The sequence below is a fragment of the Myxocyprinus asiaticus genome, chromosome 39 (assembly GCF_019703515.2).
Source record: "Myxocyprinus asiaticus isolate MX2 ecotype Aquarium Trade chromosome 39, UBuf_Myxa_2, whole genome shotgun sequence".
In the NCBI taxonomy this organism is placed as follows: domain Eukaryota; kingdom Metazoa; phylum Chordata; class Actinopteri; order Cypriniformes; family Catostomidae; genus Myxocyprinus; species Myxocyprinus asiaticus.
In genome coordinates, this window is record NC_059382.1 from 38,195,453 (window position 1) to 38,222,950 (window position 27,498).

At 39.1% G+C, this 27,498-nt stretch overlaps 1 protein-coding gene across 1 annotated transcript in view; it reads left to right on the forward strand.

The window, feature by feature from the left end:
• The window catches only part of mmp28 (matrix metallopeptidase 28), a 52,789-nt gene that overhangs the window by 6,752 nt on the left and 18,539 nt on the right, over positions 1–27,498 (forward strand). The window contains exons 3-5 of the mRNA XM_051678533.1: positions 3,077–3,273; positions 13,066–13,287; positions 15,257–15,502. Coding sequence (XP_051534493.1) covers positions 3,077–3,273; positions 13,066–13,287; positions 15,257–15,502 — 665 coding nt within the window. The remainder of the gene's footprint in view (positions 1–3,076; positions 3,274–13,065; positions 13,288–15,256; positions 15,503–27,498) is intronic.

Consider the following 27,498-nt stretch of genomic DNA (forward strand, 5'->3'; position numbering starts at 1 on the left):
CGTTCACAATGCGTAAGAGCGAACTGCTCCGTGGAAATAAAGCGAAACTCACAGCACCTCACGAGATGATCAGAGATCATTTGCAGCATTCTCATAGATTACATTATTCTTCCAAACAGTTTTCAGTTGAGTGAAACAGAGAAAAAGAAGTGATAACTTTTACATGCGCGTGTTCCATGAGACAGGGTCCCGTTGCACGCCTCTGAACAAACAGCGAATCAGACATGAGCATTGATGGCTTTTCTTTTGTCTGTTCTTAAAAATATAATAAAGTGTGTTTCTTCAAGCGTGTCTTTTTGACTAACAGCATTTCTTGTCATGTGTCACTCCGAGACACCCTCCTGTTGTGGGTAGATGAGCAAAATTACTCACGAATGAAATGCATTTGGATGAGGAGCTCGCGAACTGGATTGAGCCTCTTTGCATTTTGCAGGTGGGGGGTGCTATTTCACACCCTGGGTGCACATAAAAAATAACGAACGTTCATAAAATCACTCGTAGAAAATGCTCTTAACAGCTAAGATCAATAGTTATTGGGAAACGAGGCCCAGAACACTATGCATGTGCATGTCTTGGAGAAGTGCTTTCATTGCACTCGTGAATAGCAGAGCTCACTGCGCACATATAAAATCAGACGTGCATCGGCGGCTTTTCTTTCTGTTCTTCAAAATATAATCATGTTTCGTCAAACGCGTGTCTTTGTGTCTAATTTCTTGTAATGTATCACTCCGAGAAGTCTTACAAGTTGCCTTCCACAGTGGCTGGTACATCAGCAAAATACTCCGCATGAAAAATCTTCATTTGGCGGGTGTTCATTTCAAACCTTGTTCAAACCTCCAGGAGTAGGGTTTACGACAAATTCGTAAAAAAGGAAATCAAAACAGTGTCATTGACTTCAAGCTTTGCAATCGCACCCACACTTTCTGCAGGAAAATTATCTCTAGAAAGTTTTAAACAATCATGTGTTAGTGAATGGTGAGACACCCGGTGAGCCACTTGATTTTTAACAAAGAGCCACTTGTGGCTTGGAGCCATATGTTCCCGACCCCTGTTCTAGCATCTTATTTTTGGAGGTTTTTGGTCCAATAATGAATACCCCTGTTTTGTCAGCATTGAGTTGAAGGAAATTTCTTGCCATCTAATCTTTGATATCATTGATACACTCTGCTAACTTTTGTCGGTCTCAAAGAAAAATAAAGTTAGGTATCGTCAACATAACAGTGAAAACTAATTCCATGGTTCCTGATAATGTCTTCCAGGCCCTAAAACTGATCCCTGTGGCACTCCATACTTAACTTTAGCTTGCTCTGACAATTCCTCGTTTACACAGACAAAGTGGTAGTGGTCAGATAAATTGTACCTAAACCAAGCTTTTGCCTGTCCACAAACGCCAACAAACTTCTCAAACCTATCCAAGAGAATGTTGTGATCTATGGTGGCGAAGGCAGCACTAAGATCTAAAAGCACTAGAAGGTAAATGCAGCTGTGATCAGATGATAAGAACAAGTCATTTGTAACTCTGATAAGTGCAGTCTCTGTACTATGATGGGGCCTAAATCCTGACTGAAATTCTTCACAGATACCATTTCTCTGTAAAAATGAACATACATAATTGGGAGGACACTACGTTTTCTAGTATTTTCGACATAAATGGGAGATTTGAGATTGGTCTATAATTAACCAACTCTCCTGGATCAAGCTGTGGTTTCTTGATAAGCGGTTTGATAACTGCCAGCTTAAAGTTTCTTGGGACATGCCCTAAGGATAGCAATGACTTAATAATTAAGAAGAGGTCCTGATATTACAGGAAACACCTCTTTTAGGAGCTTAGTAGGTATTTGGTCTAGCACAGTGTTTCCCAACCTTTTTTCTACCACGGCACACTTTGTAAGATTAAAAAATCCCACGGCACACCACTATCCCACATAACCATCTTTGATAGTTTTCCTTTTCAAGAACTTAGTAGAGTGTTTAGTTGTAATGTTTGAAATTTGGCTATGCAAAAAACACAAGTAACATTAATTGGGTTATGAAAAACAAACAAATTTGCGTCATTTCCAATTTGTAGATTTGTTCTTGCAAATTAATTCTTGCAATGCCACAGTAAATATATATATATATAATTTTTATTTCTGTAATTATTTACTGTATTTTCCAGAAATAAAGTTGCACCGGGTTAAAATCGCGTTGTTTAATAAAATGTTTTTTAAATTTTTTTTCTCCCTAATTTGGAATGCCCAATTCCCAATGCGCTCTAAGTCCTCGTGGTGGTATAGTGACTCACCTCAATCTGGGTGGCGGAGGACAAATGTCAGTTGTCTCCTCGTCTGAGACCGTCAACCCGTGCATCTTATCACATGGCTTGTTGTGCACATTACCGTGGAGACATAGCGCGTGTGGAGGCTTCACGCTATTCTCCACGACATCCACGCACAACTCACCACGCGCCCCACCGAGAGCGAGAACCACATTATAGCGACCATGAAGAGGTTACCCCATGTGACTCTACCCTCCCTAGCAACCAGGCCAATTTGGTTAACAGTGAAGTATCCCTTGTTAACAGTACACATATGAAAGCAGTTAGCACGTAAACAACTTCATCATTTACCTTCTGTAGTAAACTTATCCTGAAACTGCTGACTAAGATTTGGCTTACTCTGGATTCAGACTCAGACTTGATGGACTCCAGTCCAACTATATTCATAAATGGATAGTAGCAACCCAGATTGTTTATTGTTGTGAAATAAGCTTAAATTATTGATGTATTGGCTTAGTGTTGAGTTTGAAGTTGAGTTACGAAAACCCCTAGCTATAATTGTATTTTTATTGTCACTTAGGGTTTTCTGAACTTAAGGGGTTTCTTGGTCTTGACTCTGACACAACTAAGGTGCACTCAGACCCAACACTACTGGCCAGAAATTGTTGGCCCTAAAACTGCTGGCTCTGCAGCGTTGCATTTGGGTACTATTGGCAGAAATACGCTGAGCAGGTGTTAGAAGTACAAAGTCAGAGTTGACAGTTCTTTAGCTATACTTTGCGAGTCATCATTCTGGTTCCGCTCCCTCTTCTCTTTCAGAGAGTTTCAGTGGTTGTCTCACCTGCCCATCACTGGAAGGCTGGATAGTGCCACACTGCAGAAGATGACATCACCTCGATGTGGGGTTAAAGATGCCCGTAGCCAAAGTGCCTGGAGTCAAAGGGTGAACAGCATCTTCACAGGCTACATGGGCAGGCGTGGGCGGCACCTCCGTAAGAAACGTTACATTCGGTCAGGTAAGTGAGTCTCATACATTCACCAACCCATGTCGATTTCAACCTCTAAAATCATGTCTAGAATGATTTTAAAACAATGAGGGATTTAAAACAATTAGGGATGAACAAAATCCAGACTGATTTCACCAAAAAAATCAGCAACAGGAGGTTGAATGTTGTGTATGCTTTCCAAATGACCGATCTCAACCTCCCAGTGGCCAAAGCTGGAACTACAGTTGCGACGCACTGTGCAAGAGCTTACTTCTTTGAATGGATGTGATTTGAAAGGCATCCAATTTTCGAAAACATTTTAGTTGTATTAACTGAAATATAATTCCATTTGTGCCAAAATATACTTCTGGCGAAATCAAGGAAGAATGGGTGTGATGTTATTTCAAACTAAATTTAGCTAAAAAGAAGGTGTTTTTGAGTTAGTTACTGTGGTTTCGAAACAGCTTGACAGCACAAACACCTTCTTACTGCCACTAGTCCATGTCATCGGTAGGTGTTACCCAGGGTTGGGGAGTAACGGAATGCATGTAATGGGAATACGTATTTAAAATACAAAATATAAGTAACTGTATGCCACTACAGTTACAATTTAAATCACTGGTAATTAGAATACAGTTACATTCAAAAAGTATTTTGATTACTGAAGAGATTACTTTGCATTTTATTTTCATTTGTTTCATTTAATATTTAGTCCTTTCAGATGGAAAACATTTATACATATAAATGATGCGATCCAAAGTGCATTTGAACAGCGGTGAAACACTTTCTTATGATGTGTTACATTCATACGAGCAGACAGAGAAGTAAGTTTGAAGTAAGTTTGGAGCAGCAGAAATAGAAATAAACCTTGTGTAAATTGTCAGCTTTACGCTAAGCTAAAATGCTATTTCTAGCCATTTTACATGCATGTTACCAGACACAATCATATTTTTTTATCAAGAAAATTCACATTAGATCATAATTTCTTTTTTTCTAGTAAGATCTTTGATATTAGGGCAAAAATCTTATTCTTGATAATTTTTGTATTGGTTTCCTGTAAAAATATCTAAAAATCCTTAAAACAAGATCAATTTGATTTATCTTGTTTTAGAAACAACACTGCATAAGATATTTGGGTTTTTCAGAGAATGTATTTTTAACATGTGTATTTTGTCTTACTGTACTGGCAGAGTTTTTATAGTCAAAACAAGTGAAAAAATCTACCAGTGCTGAAGAAGTAATCCAAAGTATTTAGAATACTTTACTGACCTTGAGTAATCTAACGAAATACGTTACAAATTACATTTTACAGCATGTATTCTGTAATCTGTAGTGGAATACATTTCAAAAGTAACCCTCCCAAACCTGGTGTTACCCGCTGCTCCACCTACTTTGACGGCAACATATTCTTCTGGTTAATTTCTTCACTCAGTCTAAATCAGTCAACGTGAACACACTATACACTCATCACTGCAGTGGTATCAACATCATTCTTTAACCTTGTGCGACCCTGCTTCCTTCTGTGCAGATTTTGTAAATATACTAAACAATTGGGGGTAATTTACGTGTGAAATGGAGCTCCCCGAAAACGTTCCACCAAATTCACGAACGCTTCATATTCACCAGATTTGTTAGTAAAACGTGTGTATTTTAGTGAATTACAAACATTTGTAAATAGAGCACGCATGCAAGTTCATTCACAATTATCATAATCCACGCCCATAAAAACACCATATAAGGAAGGCTTCAGACTCGCTAGTAAATGAGAATATGAAGCTTTTCACATCTTTGCGAACAGTAATAAGAGTGCATTCACATCGTAAAATACTGATTTAGCAAACACTCGCATGTTCGTTCTAAAAAGAAAGTGAGGAACTTAGCTTGCTTTTGCTGTCATCAGAAGTTCTTTTGTGAATTAAACAGTCCAAGAAGTCATTAACAATGGTTTTAAATGAAGCTTTAGTTTAAAAAATATTCAGTTCTCGCTGGCAGGAGGATGTCCACCACCATTAACCTTCTCTGGTTCAGTTGAGTGCATCGTCAGCATAATTGGAGAAACTTCTCAAGTAAATCCAAGACTGTAACAGTGATATACTTCCCTGGCAATGGGAAAAATCTTCAAAGAAATTAATAGAATGCCTGAAGAAGGTCTTTGACGGGAACGCTATAAGATATTACAGATTTGCAAGCTATATGATAGCTGGCTTTTTCTTTTTCGGTGAATGGTTTGGACCACTCAGCATGGTTGGGAGAAATGGGACAATGGTAATCAGTACATAGATTTGAATTTATAATGTAGAATTTTATTTTAACATGGTTGACAGTGATTGGATGATACTATTACTTGTATCAGAATTAATTATGCTAATGGCTATCACTTGTTTGTTTGACAGTGTAAAGAGAGAACATTTAGATTTTGTTGCCAAAGTAGAAGAAAAAAAAAACATTGGAACAAAAGTCAAATCAAGTCAAATAATTTTTATTTGTATAGTTTTTTTTATTTGTGCTTTTCCCAATACACATTGTTCTGAAGCATTTTTACAGAAAATCAGCTGTAATGTCTCAAAAACACAAATAACCAAATCTCCTGGAAACATAATAAACAACTTGATAAAAAAAAAAAAAAAAAAAAAAAAAGAATCTTATTGAAAATTTCACAACTTATTCCCTCTGTCCAAATATGTGGACATCAATTTTTAGGAAAACTATTTTCTCTAGAAATGTTTTTTTTTTTTTGGTGCTACTAGTTACAAATCAAAAGGGGAAATGAAAAATGCACACAGCAGTCACGCTCGGGTCTCAGGAGGTTATAAAACAAGTATAAAAAATAGTGCTGTCAGTCAATTAAAATTTGTAATCACTATTAATCATATAACTTTTCATAGTTAAATGCAATTAATCACATAATTTTTCATAGTTAATCTAAAACTGCAAAGTGCTGCAATTTGACACTATATATACTTTTCCTGTCAAAATGCACTTACTTCATTCTTAGGAAAGAAAACAAAACAATATGTAACAATAATGTTTTAATAATTTTAATAACAATTTCCAAACAAAGTCTTCCACAGTATAAAGATTGAAATGCACTAAAAGAGCACCAATTCAAGTAACATTAAATGTTTCCCAAAGTCTAAGTAGCAGGTTGATTAATTGAAAGAAATAGTTTCCATAGGTTGCATATTTATTGCAATGGGCATTAAATCACTGAAACTTTCATCCTTCACAATATCAATTGGCCGGCAGACTGTGGCTATCTCCATTGCTACAGCAGTCTTGGTAATCAATGCCAGCGTCAAGTGCTGCTTTGAAAAACTCTTGCAGAAGTCTCGTTCTGCATTTTGTGATAGTTAAGACTTGACATGCTTCTGTGGTAATTAAATTGCGACTTACAGAGGCTGCAAAGTACTTGATTTCTGTTACAAATTCCATCTGGGCTTAGCGTCCTTTTCCCATCACTTGATCATTGAAACGGAATGGCTGTTGTCATGTGTGTGTTGTGGTATGTACATCAGTGTAATGATTCTGGGCGGACACAATGCAAAAGTTCCCCTTTTTCCGCCCTTTTTAGTGGATGAAGTCAGTTCTCATACACTGTTTGAAAACCACAAAGGGTCACAACTTTTCATCTTCATTTTGAACACTATATCTATTGTTTTATCATTTCAAACCTTACACACTACTTTTTGTGAAATTTTATTTGCTTGAAAAGTGTGATGTCTTTCTTTAAAATATGCCACCACGTTTTTTTTTTTTTTTGCATCTAATACAATGACATTCATACATTTTACATCTCCCAATGCAAATCCACCCAAATTCATTCAGCCAAATATGGAGTGAACTCGTGCCACTCCACCTCTTCCATTAGTGGGAGTTTCCATACGCTCATGGAGTTATTGATGGGGTAATTCTGTGCCTGCAGGGTGGGGTGTGACACATAATAACAGCTAAATACAGTGGGAGGCATAATTACTGTCCATACCATGTATGTACATGTTGAGTAGGTAAAAATGTCCACTCCTGTAGGCTCAGCATACACTGATTTACTAAAGTGTCCTCCATTCTGTTTTCAGACAGAAATTTTTTATTAACTTTTTATTGGTAGCATTGAAGTAAACATACACATTATATGAAGTTTAACAGATAAGTTAGTTAAAGTTAGTTAGTATCTTAGACAGACAGAAAGAGAATCAATACTGCTGCAAACAGCAGCAGCAGTAGAGGGATTTTTGGAGCTGTTGTGAAATAATTCCTCTGTGTGTGTTTGTGTGAGTTGGCAGGGCTACAAAAGCTGTGAATTTAAACCCGTCAATTTGAGAATTTGCTAAAATTTAAAGAATGCAGGACTGTCGGGCTGTGTTTGTGTTTATTCATGTCCATATCTAATGGCGGCGAACGGTTCTTACGGCAAAATCACACCAAGTCTGCAGTGATTGATAGACAGACAGACAGACAGACAGACAGACAGACAGATAGATAGATAGAGCAACTTAAAGCAGATTAAAGGCCTTGTGTGGGTTTGTTTACTTTTGAATTTTTTGGAGTTTGAATTAACAAGCGTTACATTGGCCCGTTTCAACATTCCGCAAATGTAAGTCATTTGGATTTTTCAGATTTTTTTCATTGTCTGCCGTGCGCAAACCATAAGTTCGATCAGTTAGAAAAGACATAGCAAACTATTCCAGAACATTCAAGTGTTCGCTCCTGTGGGGAATGATTCATGAGAGTTGGAATTCCCACCTTTCAATTGGGGAAAGTGCAACGGAATGACATTTTATGTCAGACATCTAACTTGGAAACTCGTGCAAAAATCCCATTCAACTCCCATTTCGTTGAGATGCAGGTGTGTGTTACATCACCCAAACTTGTCGGCACCCAGGGCAGGGAGGTTTACAAACATTCACTTTTATTAAATAATATCCATTAACAAGTCAAAGTTCTTACATTAAATGATAAAACGTGTTTAGCATACGTTTTGCAGAGACTGGTGTTCAAAACACGGTTAATTACACTCTTTTGATTTTCGTAACGATAGCATTGCAGCATCGTATATCAGTTTGGTTGCTATGAGACATCTCTGACAATCAATGTACTCCTCAAAATCACAATGTAATCAATCTCAAAATTAAAAATAAGCTCCATCTTTGACACGTTTGTGTTTAGTTGTCAGGTAATTGTCACTAAATTTCGAATTAAGTGAAAAGTCACATCATGCATGATCACCGATCATCGTTTTCATGATCGATCATTGCTGCCATGTCCGAGTACCTGAGTACTCGTGCCCATCCCTAGTCTCATAGCATGAACATTCCTATAACAACGTTTTTGCAAACTGAGTTTTACGTGCCTCATTTTATGTTTTGCTGCAGTTTCCTGGTGAAATGAGCACTAGATTCGCTACAACAGCTGTGTGTTTTATTCACTTTCAAACAAATTACGAGTACATTGAGTACAGCTGATTATGACTTTATAAACACTTATTTTTTACTCTATTATTTTCACACCACTATGTTATGATATCGAAAATGTTTTACTCTAAGGTATAATTTAAAAAACTACTGGATATATTTTAACGCTTGTATTACAGGCTCACCTACATTTACACACTTATTCCAATGTGATTAGCATCTGCGGTAGCTCACCTGATAGAGTGCTGGACTTTTAACTCGGAAGACCGCAGTTCGATACCAGTCAAGCACGCAAGCTGACGCGTGAGATGAACGCGTCATAGAAGTGACATGAAATGATGTGGTGCTTCAGAAAATGTGCTGTTCATTTCTAATTTTGTTTTTGGACTCTATCAGTTAGGTTTAGGAGTTGGTTAAGGCTAAGGATGTCTTGTGTCTACCTCACTACTGGTTAGGTTTAGGTTAAAGTTTTAGGTTAGGGAGGTACGTTTTACTCATTAAACCTCCATCTAACATTAACCTTTAAAACCTCGTCTGGTTACGACACCATTACACTTGCTTTTGGCGCCCCCGCTGGATATTTCACTGGGGAACTGCTGCCGAACGTGTAATGAAGCACGTAATTTTGTTTTTGCAAAAATGTTGCCATGGTTACATAATTTTCATGAGACCAGGCTGACTCCCAATTTTTGTACCATCTATCCTAAGTAGTATTAGTGTGTCTCAAATCATAGTACTTTGAAAATATTAGACCTAAGGTGCCCAGATGGTATACTATACTATTTTTAAAGTGTGCATCCTTGCATGCTTTTTTAATATTAAAAAATATTATACAATATTTTAAATATTGTCCAAATATTGTATTGAGTTTGTGATGTTCTCTTTCAAATGTTTCAATGATGGGAAATACAAGGCTAGAAGTAGCATTTCTAATGAAAAACCTTAAAATTTGAAACTCCGTTAACATAAAAGTTTGGCAAGTAAGGCAACGAATTTAGCTACATGCAAAATATACTAACATGCAACATGCAAATTAAATCAGTATGTGACAAAGGCGTTTTGTTTTATTGACTGGGTATTTGTCAAGTCCAGTGCTGGAAAAGCTACTTTGAAATTGCAGCTTCATAAGCTACAAGCTACTCATAACTTAAAGTAGTTACACAGTAGTAACTACAGTCAAGCTACTCTTTAAAAAAGTCGTTAACTACAGTTAACGAGTTAACTTGTTAACTGTACTAACAAAATGTAATATTGAAGTACATTGAAGCTATTTATAAACATGTAATTACTAACAGTTACTAGTTACTAACAAAAGGTAATATTGAAGTACATTGAAGCTATTTATAAACATGTAGATGTGTAATAATCTGATGGTTTTGTTTATATAAATATTATTTAACATTCCCAGAAAAAAAAAAAAAAACATGGTTACTATATGAATACAACAGTATTACTATAGTTAAACCATGATTAATTGAAGACCTGTGCTACACAGGAGTACATAACTGAATGGTAGCAACTGGAAAAAAGGATTGCGATGGGATGTCCAATCTTTCCCATCCTGTTCACAGCTGCATTCGAGATCATCCTAATTGGTGCCAGACAGATGGCCAGAGGAATCTGTGCACAATCTGGGGTGAGATTTCCAGCACTGCGCAGATGTCACAAGCATCCTCCAGATTGCTGCATGTACAAACAGACTCTTAAAAAGGCTGGAAGAGCTTTTGGCATGGGCAAGGATGAAGATCAAGCCAGTAAAATCACATAGCCTTTTTATTTGTAAGGGTATTAGAAGCGACCAGATATCATTTGTGATGGATGGTGAAAGAATCCCAGTGCTAGCATAGCAGCCCATTCGAAGTTTAGGGAGAGAAGACACAGAAGATCTGTCAGATAAACACATGTCAGGGTTGGTTCTGAAGCAGCTGAAAGAAGACTTGGATAAGATAGACATTTGTCATCTCCCAGGCAAAAACAATGTGTGGTTTTACCAGTTTAAATTGTATCATTGCCTTTTGTGGCTGCAAAAAATGTGTGAGATCACTGGAGCGGCAGTGGCAAGGATGGACACCAATGCCAACAGTGACATCAGGAAGTGGCTGGGCTTTCCACATTGTCTTTCAGATGTAGCATTGTTTGGAAGAAATGCCTTACAACTGCCAATAAAGTCCATCACCCTGGGTTACAAGCAGTAGAAGACCAGGCTGTTCTTAGAAATAAGAGAATCAACAGACCAGTCAGTGAGGGCTTGTCAAGCCCAAGTCCAAACAGGCCGCTCCTGGAAGGCAAAGGAGGTTTTAAATAGGGTGGTTTCAAGACTGAAGCAACAAGATATCATTAGAAGAACCCAATCAAGAAGAGCAGGCCTTGGATGGGGAATGGCTCCCAAACTGTGGTCAGCAGCCTCTAAAAAACAGAAGAAAGCGATGGTAGTGACAGAAGTAACTAAGATGGAAGAGGAAGGGTATATGATTTGAGCAGTCAGCCAGCAGCAGCAAGGGCACTGGACAGTATGGGAAGATGCATCTAGTAGAGTTTTAGTATGTGCTGACCTGTGGAAGATACCCCAGGCCAGGCTAAGTTTTCTAATAAGATCCACCTATGACACTCTTCCAAGTCCTGGAAATTTGTCTCTGTGGTATGGTAAAGAGGAGAGTTGTCCCCTCTGCGATGCCCCAAGAGCAAATCTGCTGCACATGTTGGCTGGGTGCAATACCGCCTTGGCACAAGGATAGTACAGGTGGTGGCATGATCAGGTTCTGCAAAAGCTGCCACAGATCCTTGAGGTGTGTAGAATAAAGGCCAACAAAGGCCATCATGCTCCTCAGAAGAAGTAAATTTGATTTTGTTAAAAAGGGAGGTGCCGCACAAGACACGGCACGGAGGGAGGAAAGGTCAATCCTGGCACATGGAAGTGATTAGTCAATGATGGTCAACCTTGGCTAGCAGCTAAAATTTCCTTCTGAGATTGCTATCACCTCCTAGAGGCTGGACATAGTGTTATGGTCGGCATCAGCTAGGAAAGTCATAATGATTGAACACACTGTCCCAAGGGAAGAGGGACTGGAGAGAGCCTATGAGAGGAAGAATCTAAAATATGCTGATCTGGCTGCAGGGAAAATGGATGGAGGGCTGACACTTACCCTGTGGAGGTCGGGTGTCGAGGGTTTATTGGAACATCAGTGCAGCACCTGTTGAAAAACATTGGTATCTTTGGATCAGTGTTGAAGAAGTCTCTGAAGGAAATGGTAGAGGAAGCAGAAAAAGGGAGCTTCTGGCTATGGTGGTGGCATAGTGGGCTAAAGCACATAACTGGTAACCAGAAGGTTGCTGGTTTGATCCCCACAGCCACCATCATTGTGTCCTTGAGCAAGGCACTTAACTCCAGGTTGGTCCAGGGGTATTGTCCTTGTAATAAGTACACTGTAAGTCGCTTTGGATAAAAGCGCCTGCCAAATGCATAAATGTAAATGTAAATATGTGGTGAGGTAGCAAGTAGAAGAGGAAAAGGGTAGGAATGAACTATTTCCGCTGACCCACTTGGCCCTTATCCGGGGGTTTCTGGAGAGGGATTGAGTGGGGAAGCGAAACCAGGCCAAGCTAGGCTTTGTAGGGATGGCTGATGCAGCTCGTCTCTCATTTTGCTCTCCTACTTAATCTGTTGGAGGATTGGTTTAAGGACAGGCACTGGACTGGTGGTAGGCAGAGTTTGACAGCTTGTGTTTTTTCTAACAGAGAAGAGGCTTTGGATGTAGGGTAGGTCTGCTCATGGGGAGGGGTGTATAGAACCCTGGTTGTAAGGTATGTCTTGACGGAAAATGAGGAATGTCTTGATGGGAGAGCAAGAATGGGAGGCAATCGAGAGGATCTGGTGTCCAGGTGCGGGGGGTGGCAAGGAGATGTCCCTGATCGCTGCCCCACCTCCAGGAGATGTTCTGGGATTAATGTGGCAAAACATCCGTGATAGGTGGCTCCCAGTTGATGACCCCATAGCTGGACAACTGAAGGCACCAGCGGAGGTGCGACAGGCAGTTATGCCCAGCAGGTTTAGACATTTACCTGTGCACCTGACTATAGTTAAACCATGGTTAATTGTAGTGACTCTCTAATAAGCTCACAATGTCCCTAGATACCCCCTTATAAGGACTCTCATAAACCCACATATTTATTCTGAAACCATGTGATTTTTATTTATTCTGTAGTATTTTTTCTTTTTCCTTTTGATAATTTTGCGGCTCTTCAAGCAGAACAGATATTTAATTTGTATTATTAGGCTTGGAAATAAACAAGAACGCCAAACCCAGAACACATCTATTTTAATCGATGTCCAAAATCTATGACTTTAAACCGCCTTCCTAACATATAAAATGTTTGGAACTGAACATTGGTTTGATGATTGTTTCTGCTTCCATAGGAGAGAAGTGGTACAAACGTCACCTGACGTATCGCATCATAAACTGGCCAAGGAACCTCTCTCCCAGTCAAGTGCGCTTTGCAGTGCACATAGCATTCAAGCTCTGGAGTAATGTGTCTGGACTGGACTTCCAGGAAGACAGCCATGGTCCTACTGACATCCGTCTGGCCTTTTTTGAAGGAGAACATAATGATGGGACAGGAAATGCATTCGACGGACCAGGTGAGAAAGAACTTACATTACTATGAAAATATTCAGGGTTATTTTAAATGTATTGTCTATGGACCGTATCTGTGGCATGCTGTTGATTAACTACAGACAAAAAATCTTACTTGTCCCTGAGCATAAACAACTTACACTCTAAAACTTCAAGTAAATAAATGTACAATTAAGCGCAACAGTGCCCGCCTACTTTTTTAGTTGTCAGATCTGGAAGTATTTTTCCCATTCATTTTTTTCAATGTTTTGAATCCTTCTTTAAAGAGTTGTAAGCCATGAACCAAACCAACCAGCTTCAATGTGAATCACAACATAAAAAAACTTAGATTTGAAGCACAAAATATTTGAAAATCACACAAAAAGACAAAGGTACAAGATTGTGAATTACAATCCCATCAAGCATTGCAAATTAAGAAATCAAATAAAAAAACTAGGTAACTATTGATGTAAAGTTATATTTTATAAGTATAGAAACACTATATATATATATATATATATATATATATATATATATATATATATATATATATATATATATATATATTTCTTTTTTTTGCAAAATATTATGATATTTACAAATATATGAGTAGTTTGAGAGTGTAGAAGACCGACTGCATCATTCACAGTCGTTGCAGAGTTCTTTTGGCACGCTTTGTTGGCCACAAGTTTATAAGTTATTGTAAAAATGTATATGCGTATGGAAAAAAATTTATCGGAACCTGACTGGTTGCTCTATGGCTAAAGACTGGCAGACAACACAGACATTTTACTGATGAAAAATGCATTATTCGCAGTCAGCCATGATTAATTCAGCCCCAGAAGAAAGTGACCTGGATGCAGCAACCTGATGAAAATCTTGTGACTGTGGCAACATTTTTGCAAAATTAAATTACGTGGTTCATCATGTATCACAGCAGTTCCGAGGTGATATGTCCACTGTGTGGTGCTAAAAGCAAGTAAATCTTTTCCCAAACAGATGAGGTTTTTAAAGTTAATGCTCTATCAAGTTTCAAATCAACAAAACCAAACTCCCTACCCTAAACCTTAAACCTAAACCTAGCCGATAGAGTCAGGAAAGCAAATGTGAGATAAGAAATGCAACCACATAATTTTGTGGTGTTCCTATGACACTTTTGGCTTGTGTGCTCTTCAGGACTCGTACCCCGATCCTTCGCGTTGCAAATACATCACGCTGTAAGTTGAGCCAGTGATAGTGAAACTTTCGTGATTTATGTGTTGTTAAATTTAATTTTGTCAGTATAAATGGCTACTTTTAAATGCCCATCAATGGAGAAAGTAGCATTTTGCCCCCATAATGGTGTAGTTCAGGGCTGTTTCTGGGCATATGGGGGCCCTAAGAGAAATCCCACTTAGAGGCCCCCGCAACACCCCCCAACCCGGATCCAGGCCCATCCAAGAATGACCCCTCAATATAGGCCTAGTCTTCAACAAATTTGTATATATTAACTACACAAAATTAACAATAAGTAACTAAACAAAGTATCAATAAATTACTATAAATAACCATATACAACGGAAATAGCACCATCATCATACAACCAATAGAACAGCTGGTGTGCATTATTGCTCAACATAATTTCTCCCTTCCATCTCAGGCCACAAGGGGGCCCCCTATAAAAAAACAACAAAAAAAACGACCTTGCTTTGCCGGGCCCCCTGGTGGCTCGGGAGATAGGTGGCTTGCAGCCACTTATACTGCTTATAGCTAGAGCCCTGGTGTAGTTAACAACATCTACCAGCAAGGGCTAAAACTACCCATGCTTACCAGCCAAGCCTTGACCTCCTGCTGTAAACAGCAAAGAAGGAGTCAGTCATTCATGTTGTCAGATTTGGAGTAAGTGTGTTATTAAAGTTAGCAAAATGGCTGAAATTGCATGCAGCACCTTTAAACTCCAAGTATACGTTGGAAAGATTTCCTTCTTTTTATTCTATATTCCTGTATGTTCATTAGGTGGTGCTCTGGCTCACGCGTTTTTCCCATTCCGTGGTGAAGCTCACTTTGACATGGCTGAGCGCTGGACTCTAACCGGTCTTAAAGGACACAATCTGTTCCTGGTAACCGCCCATGAGATCGGTCACACTCTGGGATTGGTTCATTCACCCGTCCGTCATGCTCTCATGTCACCATACTATAAGAAGATGGGCCACAGTGCGCTGCTGAGCTGGGACGACATCACAGCTATTCAACAACTGTATGGTAAACAAAAAGTCAACATTTCTTTTGAGAATCATGTCTGTTGAACATTCTGAAAGCTTTGGGTGGCCATTTAATTTGTCATTTACTTGCACATCATATTTTATAGAAATGACTAGAGTTTTACATATAGGTTGTTGACGTGAAATACTTTTGAAAAGTCCACTACAAACATTCCTGAACTCACAAAACACAGCTTGTTTTGATACAAGTGATCTTTATCCAGCAAGAGAATGATGACAGCTCATTTACAGTAGTCAGGCAGCAGTGAAACAGATAGAGATAAACACAGATTTACACTGAAAACATGAATAGTTCATGTATGAGTAACAGGCACGCTAGTGAAACTGTCAGCTGTTTCTCAAGCATGTCATGCAAGTTTCCACACGCTGCTGCACTTTCAGGAGCAAAGCCTACATACCATCCATCTCCAGCGCATACCAGTGCAATCCTTGCCGTCCTGATCATAACTGAAGAATCCATTTCAGTGAGTTTCCAGGAAAATCTCTCTTTCATCCCTCCAGGAGAAAACAGACATGATATTTTAGTGCTTTCTTGCCAAGACAGAATCTGCATACTTCTTTGCACTGTCTGTGAAATGGATTTAAACATTGAGGCTGAGACTACTATGCTCGTTTTCAGTGTCATAAATGCCGTTTTAACGTGACTGCTGTGCACATTTTCCAATTCCCTATTTGATTTGTAACTAGTAGCACCTAATAAACAAGCAAAGAAAAAAATAATTCTGGAGAAAATAGTTTTTCTAAAAATTAATGTCCACAAATGTGGACAGTGGGACTATTTTATTTATTATTATTATTATTATTTTTTAAATAATACCAAGCTATAGAAAGTCTGATTTTTTTCATCAAATTGTTTATTATGTTTCCAGGAGTGTTGGTTATTCATGTTTTTGAAGCGTTACAGACATTACAGCTGATTTTCTGCAAAGCTGAATAAATAATTCTTATTTAAAGTAATGGCCAGCATCATCCAAACACTGCCAAACATGTTAAAATAAAATGTAGCATTATAAATTCTGAATCTATATACTGATTATCACTGTTCCGTGTCTGCCAAACATGTTGAGTGGTGCAAACATCATCTGCAGCCTGAATGCACTTAGCTGCATAGAAAGCTATAGGATGCTTCCTTGCTCCCTATTTAGTGAATGACTTAACCTCCAGATGTGTTAATGTTGAAATTTATTCCAAATAACAAATGATTTTTCAACTTTTGAGGGAATAAGGTGAAAATTTCTACATATGTGGACATCATGTTTATCAGCGCGCTGATGCGTGAACAATTTATGGATTTATTTTTAAAAGTGTCATATCAAACGAAACTAGAGACCAAACAGGTTTTAATTAAAAACTTTAAGAGGTTTCTTACCAGAGGCACTTTCTTACATGTTGGCGCTGCGCCCTTAGAAGCTCTTCACAGAAATCGACCCCATGCTGTGGTGTCATGTGTTTATCACTTGAATGACAGTCTAGAGTGTTGTGAACAGTATTCAGTCAGTTTGAATTAATTTTAATTAGCATTGCGTATAGCGAAGCCAAAATACAACGTCCACACATGTGGACGTGGGGTTGCATGAGGTTAAGGATGCTGAGTCATGTTAAAAGTAGTTGAAACTTTGACTACTGCAAAAACTCTGCATTCTGTCGTGCTTCTCTGTGAGCGGCTCTCAATCTGTGGCTGCGCTGCTTGTGAGGTTTGTTGAGGAGCGCGGACTACCCCTGCTGATGCGGCTCGCTCATAAAAACACAAAGTTACATGTATTTCAAGCTCGAATTGCTCCGATTGTAGGAAAATATGTACTTTTATTACGTAATTTATGTACAGGTCAAGGAGCATGATTAATTGTGTACATTTTTTGTATAGTTTATTTTTTATATTATCGCATTAAATGAACGTGTTAAATAGACAGCCTTAGTTGGAAAAATACTAGATAATCTGATGAAGCACAGACATTCATTGTGGAAAGAAAAATCACAATTCTATTTAAAATTGTAATTATTTTTCCTAGACAGCATTGAGTTTAAATTGAGAGCTGCTGAAGAATTTTGCAAGTTTCCTGCTTTCTCCTGAGAAAAATATAATCTGGCATGTGTCCCCTCTAGAGTTTCAGTAGAGAGCTCAACAGATTTATTTAGACTGTGCTCATACTTGCCAAGATATCAAAGTATGTGACCAAAAGTCAGAGATCAGTGATAACCTCAAACATTGCTCATCAAATTCTTCCAAGACCAAATTATCTGAACCAGATTTTTTTGGTAACTATTTCGGAACTTTTCACAAAAAACCTGAGAAACGTGGCATATACAAATGTAAGCAGTCTTTACTGCTTAAATTATTGGTCCACATATGTTTGACTTCAATCATCATATTCAATATTAATAACAGCCTTGTTCAATTGTTTCAATTAGACAAGCTACTTACTGCATTCAAAATAAATGCAAAGAAATAATTTGAGAAGTATTACATTGTTTTTATTCACCTATCCTTTCACAAACAGTATGCACGTGGTGGAGACAGGACCCATTCGTCCCATTAGACCTTACATAATGGCATGAGATTGTCATATTTGACCTCTTATCTGTCACAGCGGTTGCACTTTTGAAATGAAAAACTGCTGCTTGCATTCAGAATTTGTATGATTCCTTAATAAAAAGAACCCAACATGGGTCCCAACATGGGTCTTAAAAGAGCAGACACGTTAAAAATTACATTGATCCGTGAAATATCATGTCAAATCCTGAGTTTGTCCTGATCCACCAACCCTGATGGGAATTTAAAAAAGCACAAATCTCCAATAATCTTTTGGGAATGGGGCACGTTTTGAGCATTTTCAGCTCAATTTGAAATTGAAAGAATAGATTTTTCTGGGGTGCCAAAAGAAACTGGAAGTGTCTCCACTGAGTGTTTATTTGCAAATGGTAACTTCTTAAGAAAGGAATTTTCTGAGAACCATCTGAGACAAAATTACTGAAACATAGAATGAAAAGTCTCCAGAGGTACAGTATATGAAATCACAAACTCTATAAAATGTTCCACTAGGTCAGGATGATCTTTGTAAGGTTTCAGTTTTTAATAGGGCTTGACGTCAGTTGGTAAACAGTAACTCGAGGGTCAGTAACAGATAGTTTTGAGAAGATTGTTTTGTCTGTGGTCTTCTCTAGCAGATAAATACAGCCACAACATCACTGATAACTCTGTGACAACTGTAATATTCTCTTTTTATTTTGTCTGGCACAGTGTGCTTAAAAAGTGGTTTACCTCAGACCTAATTGAAAGGTAGATGATGAGTGCTGTGTATTAACCGAAGCATCGGTTGGCTCATGGTAATGTAATGGTCGTTTTCATCACCTGTTGGGTCTGCGGTCGTTTTAATCTTACCCTTTCGGGCGCCCCCACCCTGGTACACCACTGGTAACTACTATAGCAGTTATTATTCCAAAATTCTCTTTCTATTCAGCCTCAATCAGATTGTCCGAGGGGATCTTAGAGCTCAAGCCCAGTCCCGTGCTCTAGCCCCTCCATTATGAACAACACGCCAAATCCGTTTACAACAAAATAAATATTCCAGGTTCAATACAAGTTAAGCTCAATCATCAGCATTTGTGACCTTATGTTGATCACCCAACATGATCACACAGGAAGTCGGCATGTTATATCTGATATTTCCAGTACCCTAGGATCGGCCACATTATACTGACTCACGAACAAGCAGCATCTCCTATCAGACATTTTTGCATTGGCTCCAACATGTTTCCCTTTCCTTGTGGCATGACCGGAAGCACATTGCATCAGCAGTGTGAGAGACCCGGGTTCGGATGCCACGTTGAAGTAATCGCTTAAGTTTACATGGACACCATAAAGCTATTTATTGTGAGAAATGGGTTTACGTGAGCTGTGTTCGCGGCTTTCTCTTTACTCCCGTATACATGCGGCTCGATCAGTAAGCGGCTTTCTTTGCAGCAACGTAATTTCCCTGCAACGCTTGTGTAAATAACAAACATGGGATCCAAGGAAGACTTCGCTGTTTTAATCTCTGTTTCTTTGCTTTATTTCCTGATATTCCAGAGTTGTTCTGTTTGTTTCCTTAACTTTCTATCGGGAGTTGCGCTGCAATAGTGGTGTTTCCCTTTTACGTCAAACTCTGGGATTTCCCCAATGTTCGAGCGCATATACACGAATATATGTGGGACCATCTGTATTTTACATTGGTGTGCATAAATGGGTATAATTTATAGTTTATGTGATTTTGACACTGTACTCCCTGAAATGTTGAATTATTTCCGCTTTGTTGACATATTGTTTGGCTCCATCCTATGATGTTTGTTATCAGGTCTCTTAAATGCATGTAAAAAAAAAAAAAAAAAACATTTTTTTCTCTAGTTTCCACAGAAGTGATGATTATGTTCTCTTGCACACATGGGAAGAGAAACACTGTTTTATTCGCAAATTGTTTTTGTGAATTTTTCACATCAATTAAATTTGAAACAGTGACATACTGTAGTTAGAAAACATCAAAAACATAGCTAGTGAGTCTTTTCATAAGGGAATCTTCAGTCCCAACAACAAGGGGGCTGTTGACCTCCTATACCCACTATCCTTTCACTTATTCAACAGTTACTGAAAAAAAAAAACAAAGAGATGAAATCACATTTAATTATCATGAAAATAGTCTTTTGACTCATATATGTGATAATTTCAGGAATTTTCAGTAGCTACATTAATGTGAATTCAGTGACAGTATGACAGCGACGCCATGCGAGGTTCAGATGTGTGAACGGCGAGCTCTGCGCACTTTGCTAGTTTTAACACTATTAATGACATAAACCGGTGAGATTCGATACACTCTGTTCCATAACTGTTCTAGGAAGACAATATGTCAAAGAATTCAAAATCCTCGGGCTCTGGAGACATTAAAAAACACTTATGTGCTCAAGCTGACACCCCCGATGCCCCGAGCCAGGGAGCCAATTTGGTCGGAGAAATGAGGGAAATTCGGCGAGAAATGTTGAATATGTCAGCAGTGCTGACGAAGGTCGTTGCTGACTTGGAGGATCTTGCTGTAATATGTCAATCGATCACTGCCATGGAGACGAAATTCACTGAGGTGGTTACAAGAGTGGGGGATGTCGAGAAACGGATTGATTATCTGGAGTCATTGGAGAGGGAATTATCTGCTAATCCGCTAGTGACCAAGGTGAATTTGTAGCATCTCTGGGAGAAGTTGGAGGACATGGAGGACCGTAGCCGGCAGAATAACGTCCGTATTGTTGGAATTCCTGAGGCCGAAGAGGGTGAAATTCCTGGACGGGCTCTTTCCGAGTCTGCTCGACATAACAGGCCATAAGCTGGAAATCGAGTGAGCTCACAGGGTTCCGGCTCGGCGATCCGCTGAGGGAGAGAGGCCCCGATCAATTCTGGCCAAATCTCTGAAATCATCCGATAAAGATCTCGTGTTACGCGAGGCGAGGAGTAAAGGAAGGCTTTCTTGGAAGAACCACAGCATTTTCTTGTTCCCAGACTTTGCGAATACAACAAGAGAGAAACGTGATCGATTCAAGGAATGCAAGAAACTCTTACATCAACGGAAGGTCGCTTTTGCACTGATGCAAATTGAGAATAGATGCTAAGGATGGCCGTAAAACATTCACATGTCCCCAGAAAGTGATGTCCTTCATAAAGTCAATGGAGTAAGTTATTTTGTGGTACTCACGTTGCACCCGAGCGGACTGACTCACTGAACATTCATTTGACTGTTTGAGGGAACTGAGCCCCCTTTTTTTTTTTTTTTTTTTTTTTGCTGGTTCCTCCTAGTGGCTGGAGTAACACTCCTTTGGGACAGTGTTGTGGGTGAATCTGCATGTTCTTTGTTCTTATGCCTGCTATTGGTTGGAGTTTATTTTGTGGAGTATTTCTTGCAAGACATTGGAGTGATTAGGTCATTTGTTGCACTCATGTAGCAGCCAAATGGGCCAGCTCACTGAACATTCGTTTATCTGTCTGAGGAAAATGAGCGCCTTTTTTTTTGTTTTTTTTTTGTGCTGGTTCTACCTAGTGGCTGGAGTTGGTTTTGTGGAGGAACACACCTTCAGGACAGTTATGTGGATGAATCTACATTTTCTTTGTGTTTATTCTGCCTGTTGGCTGGAATTTGCGTTATAGATTATCTTTTGTTGTGTAATTCTGTCTCACTAAATTTGTATAGAAACACTGTACTTGAGCAATCCGACGGCAAAGTTGTCATGGGGTCTTTCATAGGCGTACATGGAATGTTTGAGTTTAGAGGGATGGACGGCATTTGGCGCTGTCATGCGCAGGGTTAATGTGCACATTTTTCTTTTTTCTGTTTGTTAAGTTTGGGGGTAAGTTTGGGGTTTGATTGTTGCACTAATGTTGGAATGTGGTCTTTATAATTTTGTTTTTGACACACAATCTATTTTTTCTCATATGTCAAAATGTCAAATGTTAATTTGAGTGGATTGTCTGGGTTGGGGCACCCCATAAAAAGAAGGAAGGTTATTTCTTTTCTTTTTTTTGTTATTAACATTTTTTATTGATTCCAAGACAGACAAGAATAAATTTAACCACAAAATTATACATTGATAATCAACTTAAAACCCTTTATAACACCCCCCCCCCCACCCGCACAAATATAAAATAAGTAAATACCCACATATAAACAGACACACAAATAGTACATAAAAAAAAGACAAAGTTCAACATATAGTGAAAGAAGAAGAAAAAAAAAAATAAAGAAAAAAAATAAAAAAAAATAAAATTGTCTCCCTCCACTGCTCCCCGCTAGGACCTCTCCAAATGAGACAAATAACTGCCCCATTTTCTGCCATAACTCGACAGGTTCCCCTGCCGTCTGGAAGTCATCTCCTCGAAAGCTGCCACTTCACCCAACTCGGTGCACCACTCACGAAATGAGGGTACATCAGTTGACTTCCAACCCCTAAGGATTAGCTGTCTGCCAATCATCACGCTGGTTAGTACCCAGCTTTTCATATATATATCTCCTATATTCAAGACCCCTCCATCACCCAAAATACAAAGTCTGGGGCAAAATGAAAACTGAGTGTCCAGTACGTCACACACAAAATGCTGGATCCTCAACCAAAATTCCTGAATTTTAATACAACCCCAAAAAACATGGGTTATGTCCCCGTCTTCTGACTGGCATCGCCAGCAGGTGGGTGAGCCTTTAAGACCAATCCTGTACAATCTAGAGGGGGTCAAATAAAATCTATGTAAAATCTTAAATTGCATGAGGCGAACCCTTGCATCTCTAGATGCAGACTTTATGTTGTTTAGATTCCTTGCCCACACTCCCTTCTCCAATAACAAATTTAAATCTTCCTCCATAATCTTTTGAGAGAATTTAAAGCTCCGTCCCCCAGACTCTGAATTAACAGGGAGTAATACACTGATGCCTCATCACCCTTCCCAAAAGCAGCAATCACCACTTCCAGAGTATCTGCTGCTCTAGGGGGGTGTATGCTACTCCCAAAAATAGAGCAGAGCAGGTGGCGCAGCTGTAAATACTTATAAAATTAAGATCTGGGAATCCCAAAATGTTGAATCAAATTTTCAAAAGATCTCAATACTCCACTCTCATACAGGTCACCAAGTGTATTAACCCCCCTCACAATCCAATCTGACCAACAGAAAGGGGACTTATTAATACATAGTTTAGGGTTCAGCCATATGCTCGAGGCTACGTTTAAATAAATATCAGAATTAAACACTCTGGACACTTTTGTCCATATCGAGTGCAAATGCAAAATAATGGGGTGCGACTTAACCTCTCCAGCTAGTTTAATCAAAAGGCTTTGCAGTGGTGAGATAGGGGCAAGAACTTCCTTTTCAATACAAAACCAGGGAGGAGCTCTCTCAGGTGGAAGCGACCAATGAACCAAATGTCTAAGACTGAATGCATAATAATAAAACAAAATCTTGGGTAGGCCTAATCCACCTTTGTCAATCGGCCTATGTAATTTACTGAAATTTAACCTGGGACGTTTACCATTCCAAATGAAGGACTTCGCGATACTATCAAATTGCTTGAAATAAGAGAGGGGGACATCTACAGGGAGAGATTGTAGCAGGTAGTTACATTTTGGAATACAATTCATTTTAATAAAATTAACCTTCCCAATCATTGATAAGTGTAATGAAGCCCACCTGTCCGCATCGTTCGAAAACCTTTTTATTAAGGGATCAAAATAAACTCTGACTAAATCAGACAAATTTGCTGGGAATAAAATTCCCAAATACTTAATTCCCTGTTTGGGCCACTGGAAGGCACACGGCTGGAAGGTCGTTACTGGACAGTACGCTGTCAAAGCCACAGCTTTGGATTTAAACCAATTGACTTTGTATCCTGAGAATTTGGAAAAGGAGTTAATAATTCTGTGGAGGCAAGGCATAGATCTAGTGGGGTCAGAGACGAATAATAAAATATCATCTGCATAAAGCAGAAGCTTATGCGCCACACCTCCTGCCTTCACCCCTGGAAAATCATCCTCTTTTCTTATCGCGGCTGCTAATGGTTCCAGGGCAAGACAGAACAATAATGGGGAAAGAGGGCAACCCTGCCGGGTGCCCCTATCAAGAGTAAAATAATCTGAAATTAACCCATTTGTTTGTACCGCTGCTACAGGGTGTCTATAAAGTAACTTAATCCAACCAATAAATACTCCTGAACCCATACATTTCCAAAATCTTAAAAAGATAATCCCATTCTACCATATCAGATGCCTTTTTGCCGTCAAGAGAGATGGCAGCAACCGGAGACTGATCATTCGCTACTGACCACATAATATTGATGAGCCGCCTGATGTTATCAGAAGAGCTGCGGCCCCGAATAAATCCCACCTGATCTATATGTATAAGTGATGTCATAACTTTACTTAATCGATTAGCCAGAATTTTGGACAAACTTTTTACATCTAACTAGATCAGGGAAATTGGGCGGTAACTTTTACACTCGCTTGGATCTTTGTCCTTTTTTTAAATCAGACTGATCCGGGCTTGTGTCATGGTTGGCGGAAGCTTTCCGTTCTTTAATGATTCCGTATAAACTTCTAGCAAAAGTGGAGCCAGTTCTGTAGCAAAAGATTTGAAAAAATCAGAGGAAAAGCCATCAGGCCCTGGAGACTTGCCAGTAGGCAAGGCTTTAATTACCTCGTCAAGCTCCTCCAAGGTTATCTCAGAATCAAGAGAGTTTTTTTGCTCAGTTGTCAGTTTAGGGAGATCTAATGGTTCCACAAAGTTCCTAATATCTTCATCAGTGGATGAAGTCGTGGAACCATAGAGATCAAGAACTCTTTAAAGGCATTATTAATATCAATAGCCGTGTTAAATATTTCACCACAAGCAGATTTCACTGAGGGAATGATAGAAAGAGACTCTCTCTGCTTTATATATCTAGCCAAAAGCTTTCCTGCTTTGTCCCCCGACTCAAAGTATGACTGTCTTGCCCTGAATAACCAAAACTCCACTTTCCATGACAAAATAGTATTATATCTATATTTCAATCGGGTCAATTCTCTAAGGCCATCAGACGACATTCGGCGCTTCAGCTCTGCCTCGGCACTTTTAATATTCCCTTCCAACTCCACAAGTTCTTGTGCTTTGGATTTTTTTAATGAATGAGGCATACTGTATGATCCGACCCCTAAGAACCGCCTTAAGTGCCTCCCAAGCCACGCCCACAGAGGATACCGAGGACCAGTTGGTCTCCATATAAACACTGATTTCAGTCTTTAACATTTGTTGGAAATCAGGATTTTGCAAAAGGGACACATTAAGGTGCCAACTATGTGATTTCTTTTTCTCTGTATATGGCAACACCTTTAAACTCACCAGGGCATGATCTGAGACTAAGATATTTCCAATTGAGCAATCAACAACAGATGAAATGAGGGATTTGGATATATATATAAGAAAATTCTATTCTAGAATAAATCTTATGGACTGATGAAAAAAATGTATAGTCCCTACCAGATGGGTTCAAAAGTCTCCAAATATCCGTAAGACCAAGATTTGTACACATCCTGTGAAGCGTCAATGTTGCTCTAGGGGGTTTACAGACTTTTGCTTCACTATGATCAAGGACTGAGTCCATCAAAAGATTAAAGTCTCCTCCCAATATTATATCATGAGGGGTGCCAGCGACTTGCAACATCCCTTCAAGATCTATAAAAAAGCACCGATCATCAGCGTTAGGTGCGTAAATATTAGCCAAAATCAACCTTTGCCCTTGAATTTCAACTAACACAATAATTACTCTTCCTAATTTATCTTTAATCTGTTTGAGACATTTGAATTGTAGATGTTTATTTACCAATATAATGACTCCCTTGCTCTTACTTGAGCCAGCACTAAAGAAAACATGCCCACCCCATATCTTCCCAAATTTTTCAGCTTCCTGCGTGGAGAGATGTGTTTCTTGAAGAAACACTATATATTTCTTACATTTAAGAAAAGAAATAACCTTCCTTCTTTTTATGGGGTGCCCCAACCCATTCACATTCCATGTGGAGAGAGACAATCCGCTCATATTAACATTTGACATTTTGATATAATAAAAAAAAAAAAAACTGTGTCAAAAACAAAATTATACAGACCACATTCCCCATTAGTGAAACAATCAACCCCCGAACATCCCCCCGAACAAAACAAACAGAAAAAAGAAAAACGTGCACATTAACCCCGCGCACGACAGCGCCAACCGGCGACAATCCCTCTAAACTCAAAAGGTCAAACGAGCCCCCATGACAACTTTGCCATCAAATTGCTCAATTTTGCCTCACAAATTTGTGAGGCAAAATTACATAACAGAAAATACATTGTAAAATAAACCCAGTCAATAAGAAGAATGAACACAAAGGACATGTAGATTAATTCACAGAACTGTCTCAAAGGTGTGATCTTCCACAAAACAAATTCCAGCTGATATAAAACCGATCAGATTCCTCGGTCAGACAAACAAATGTTCAGTGAGCCAGCTGTTATGAGTTCAACGGATGACGTATTCATTCCAATGTCCCGTAAAAAAAAAACTCAACAAAACAAATTACAGCCAGCAGGAGTAAGCACGAAGAACAAACAGATTAATCCACAGCTGTTGCAAAGGAGTGTTATTCAATAGAACAAGCTCCAGCCGCTAGGCGGAGCCAACACAAAAGGAAACAAAACCGGCATCCCGGTTCCCTGGATGGACGAGTCAATTCACTCAGAGGCCGCATAAACATATATACCATGACTTACACAATCCGTCAACTTTATAAAAGACATCCATTGTGTGAGCATGTAGATATTTTGTGGTCATCCATAGTGTCCACTCTCAATCTGTCCGGGAACTTAAATGCAAAAGTTTCTTTAAGGAAAGTGTTATTCACAAAACAAGCTCCAGCCGCTAGGCGGAGCCAACGCAAAAAAGCTTCCTCAAGAGTAAGTACAGTGAGTCAGGCCCACTCACATGAGAAACATCCAATGGTTTACTCAGACACTGATTCAATAAAAGACATTGCCAGATTTGGACATGTAAATACTTTGCGACCGACCTTCGTTTCTATTCTCAGTTTTGCTGGAAACATCAGAGCAAACGAGATCTTTTTCTGATGTAAGAGTTTCTTACATTCCTTGAACCGATTGCGTTTCTCTCTTGTCGAACTCGCAAAGTCCGGGAACAAGAAAATATTATGGTTCTTCCAAGAAAGCTTCCCTTTGCTCCTCGCCTGGCGCAACACAAGATCTTTATCGGATGATCTCAGAAATCTGGCCTGTCTCCCTCAGCAGATCTGTGAGCTGGCACTCTGTGAGCTCACTCGATTTCCAACTTTTGGCCTGTTATGTCGAGCAGACTCGGGAAAAACTCGTCTAGGAATTTCACCATATCTCTGCCCACTTCATGCTCAGGAATTCCAACAATTCGAATGTTATTCCTGCGGTTTCTATTCTCAAGCTCT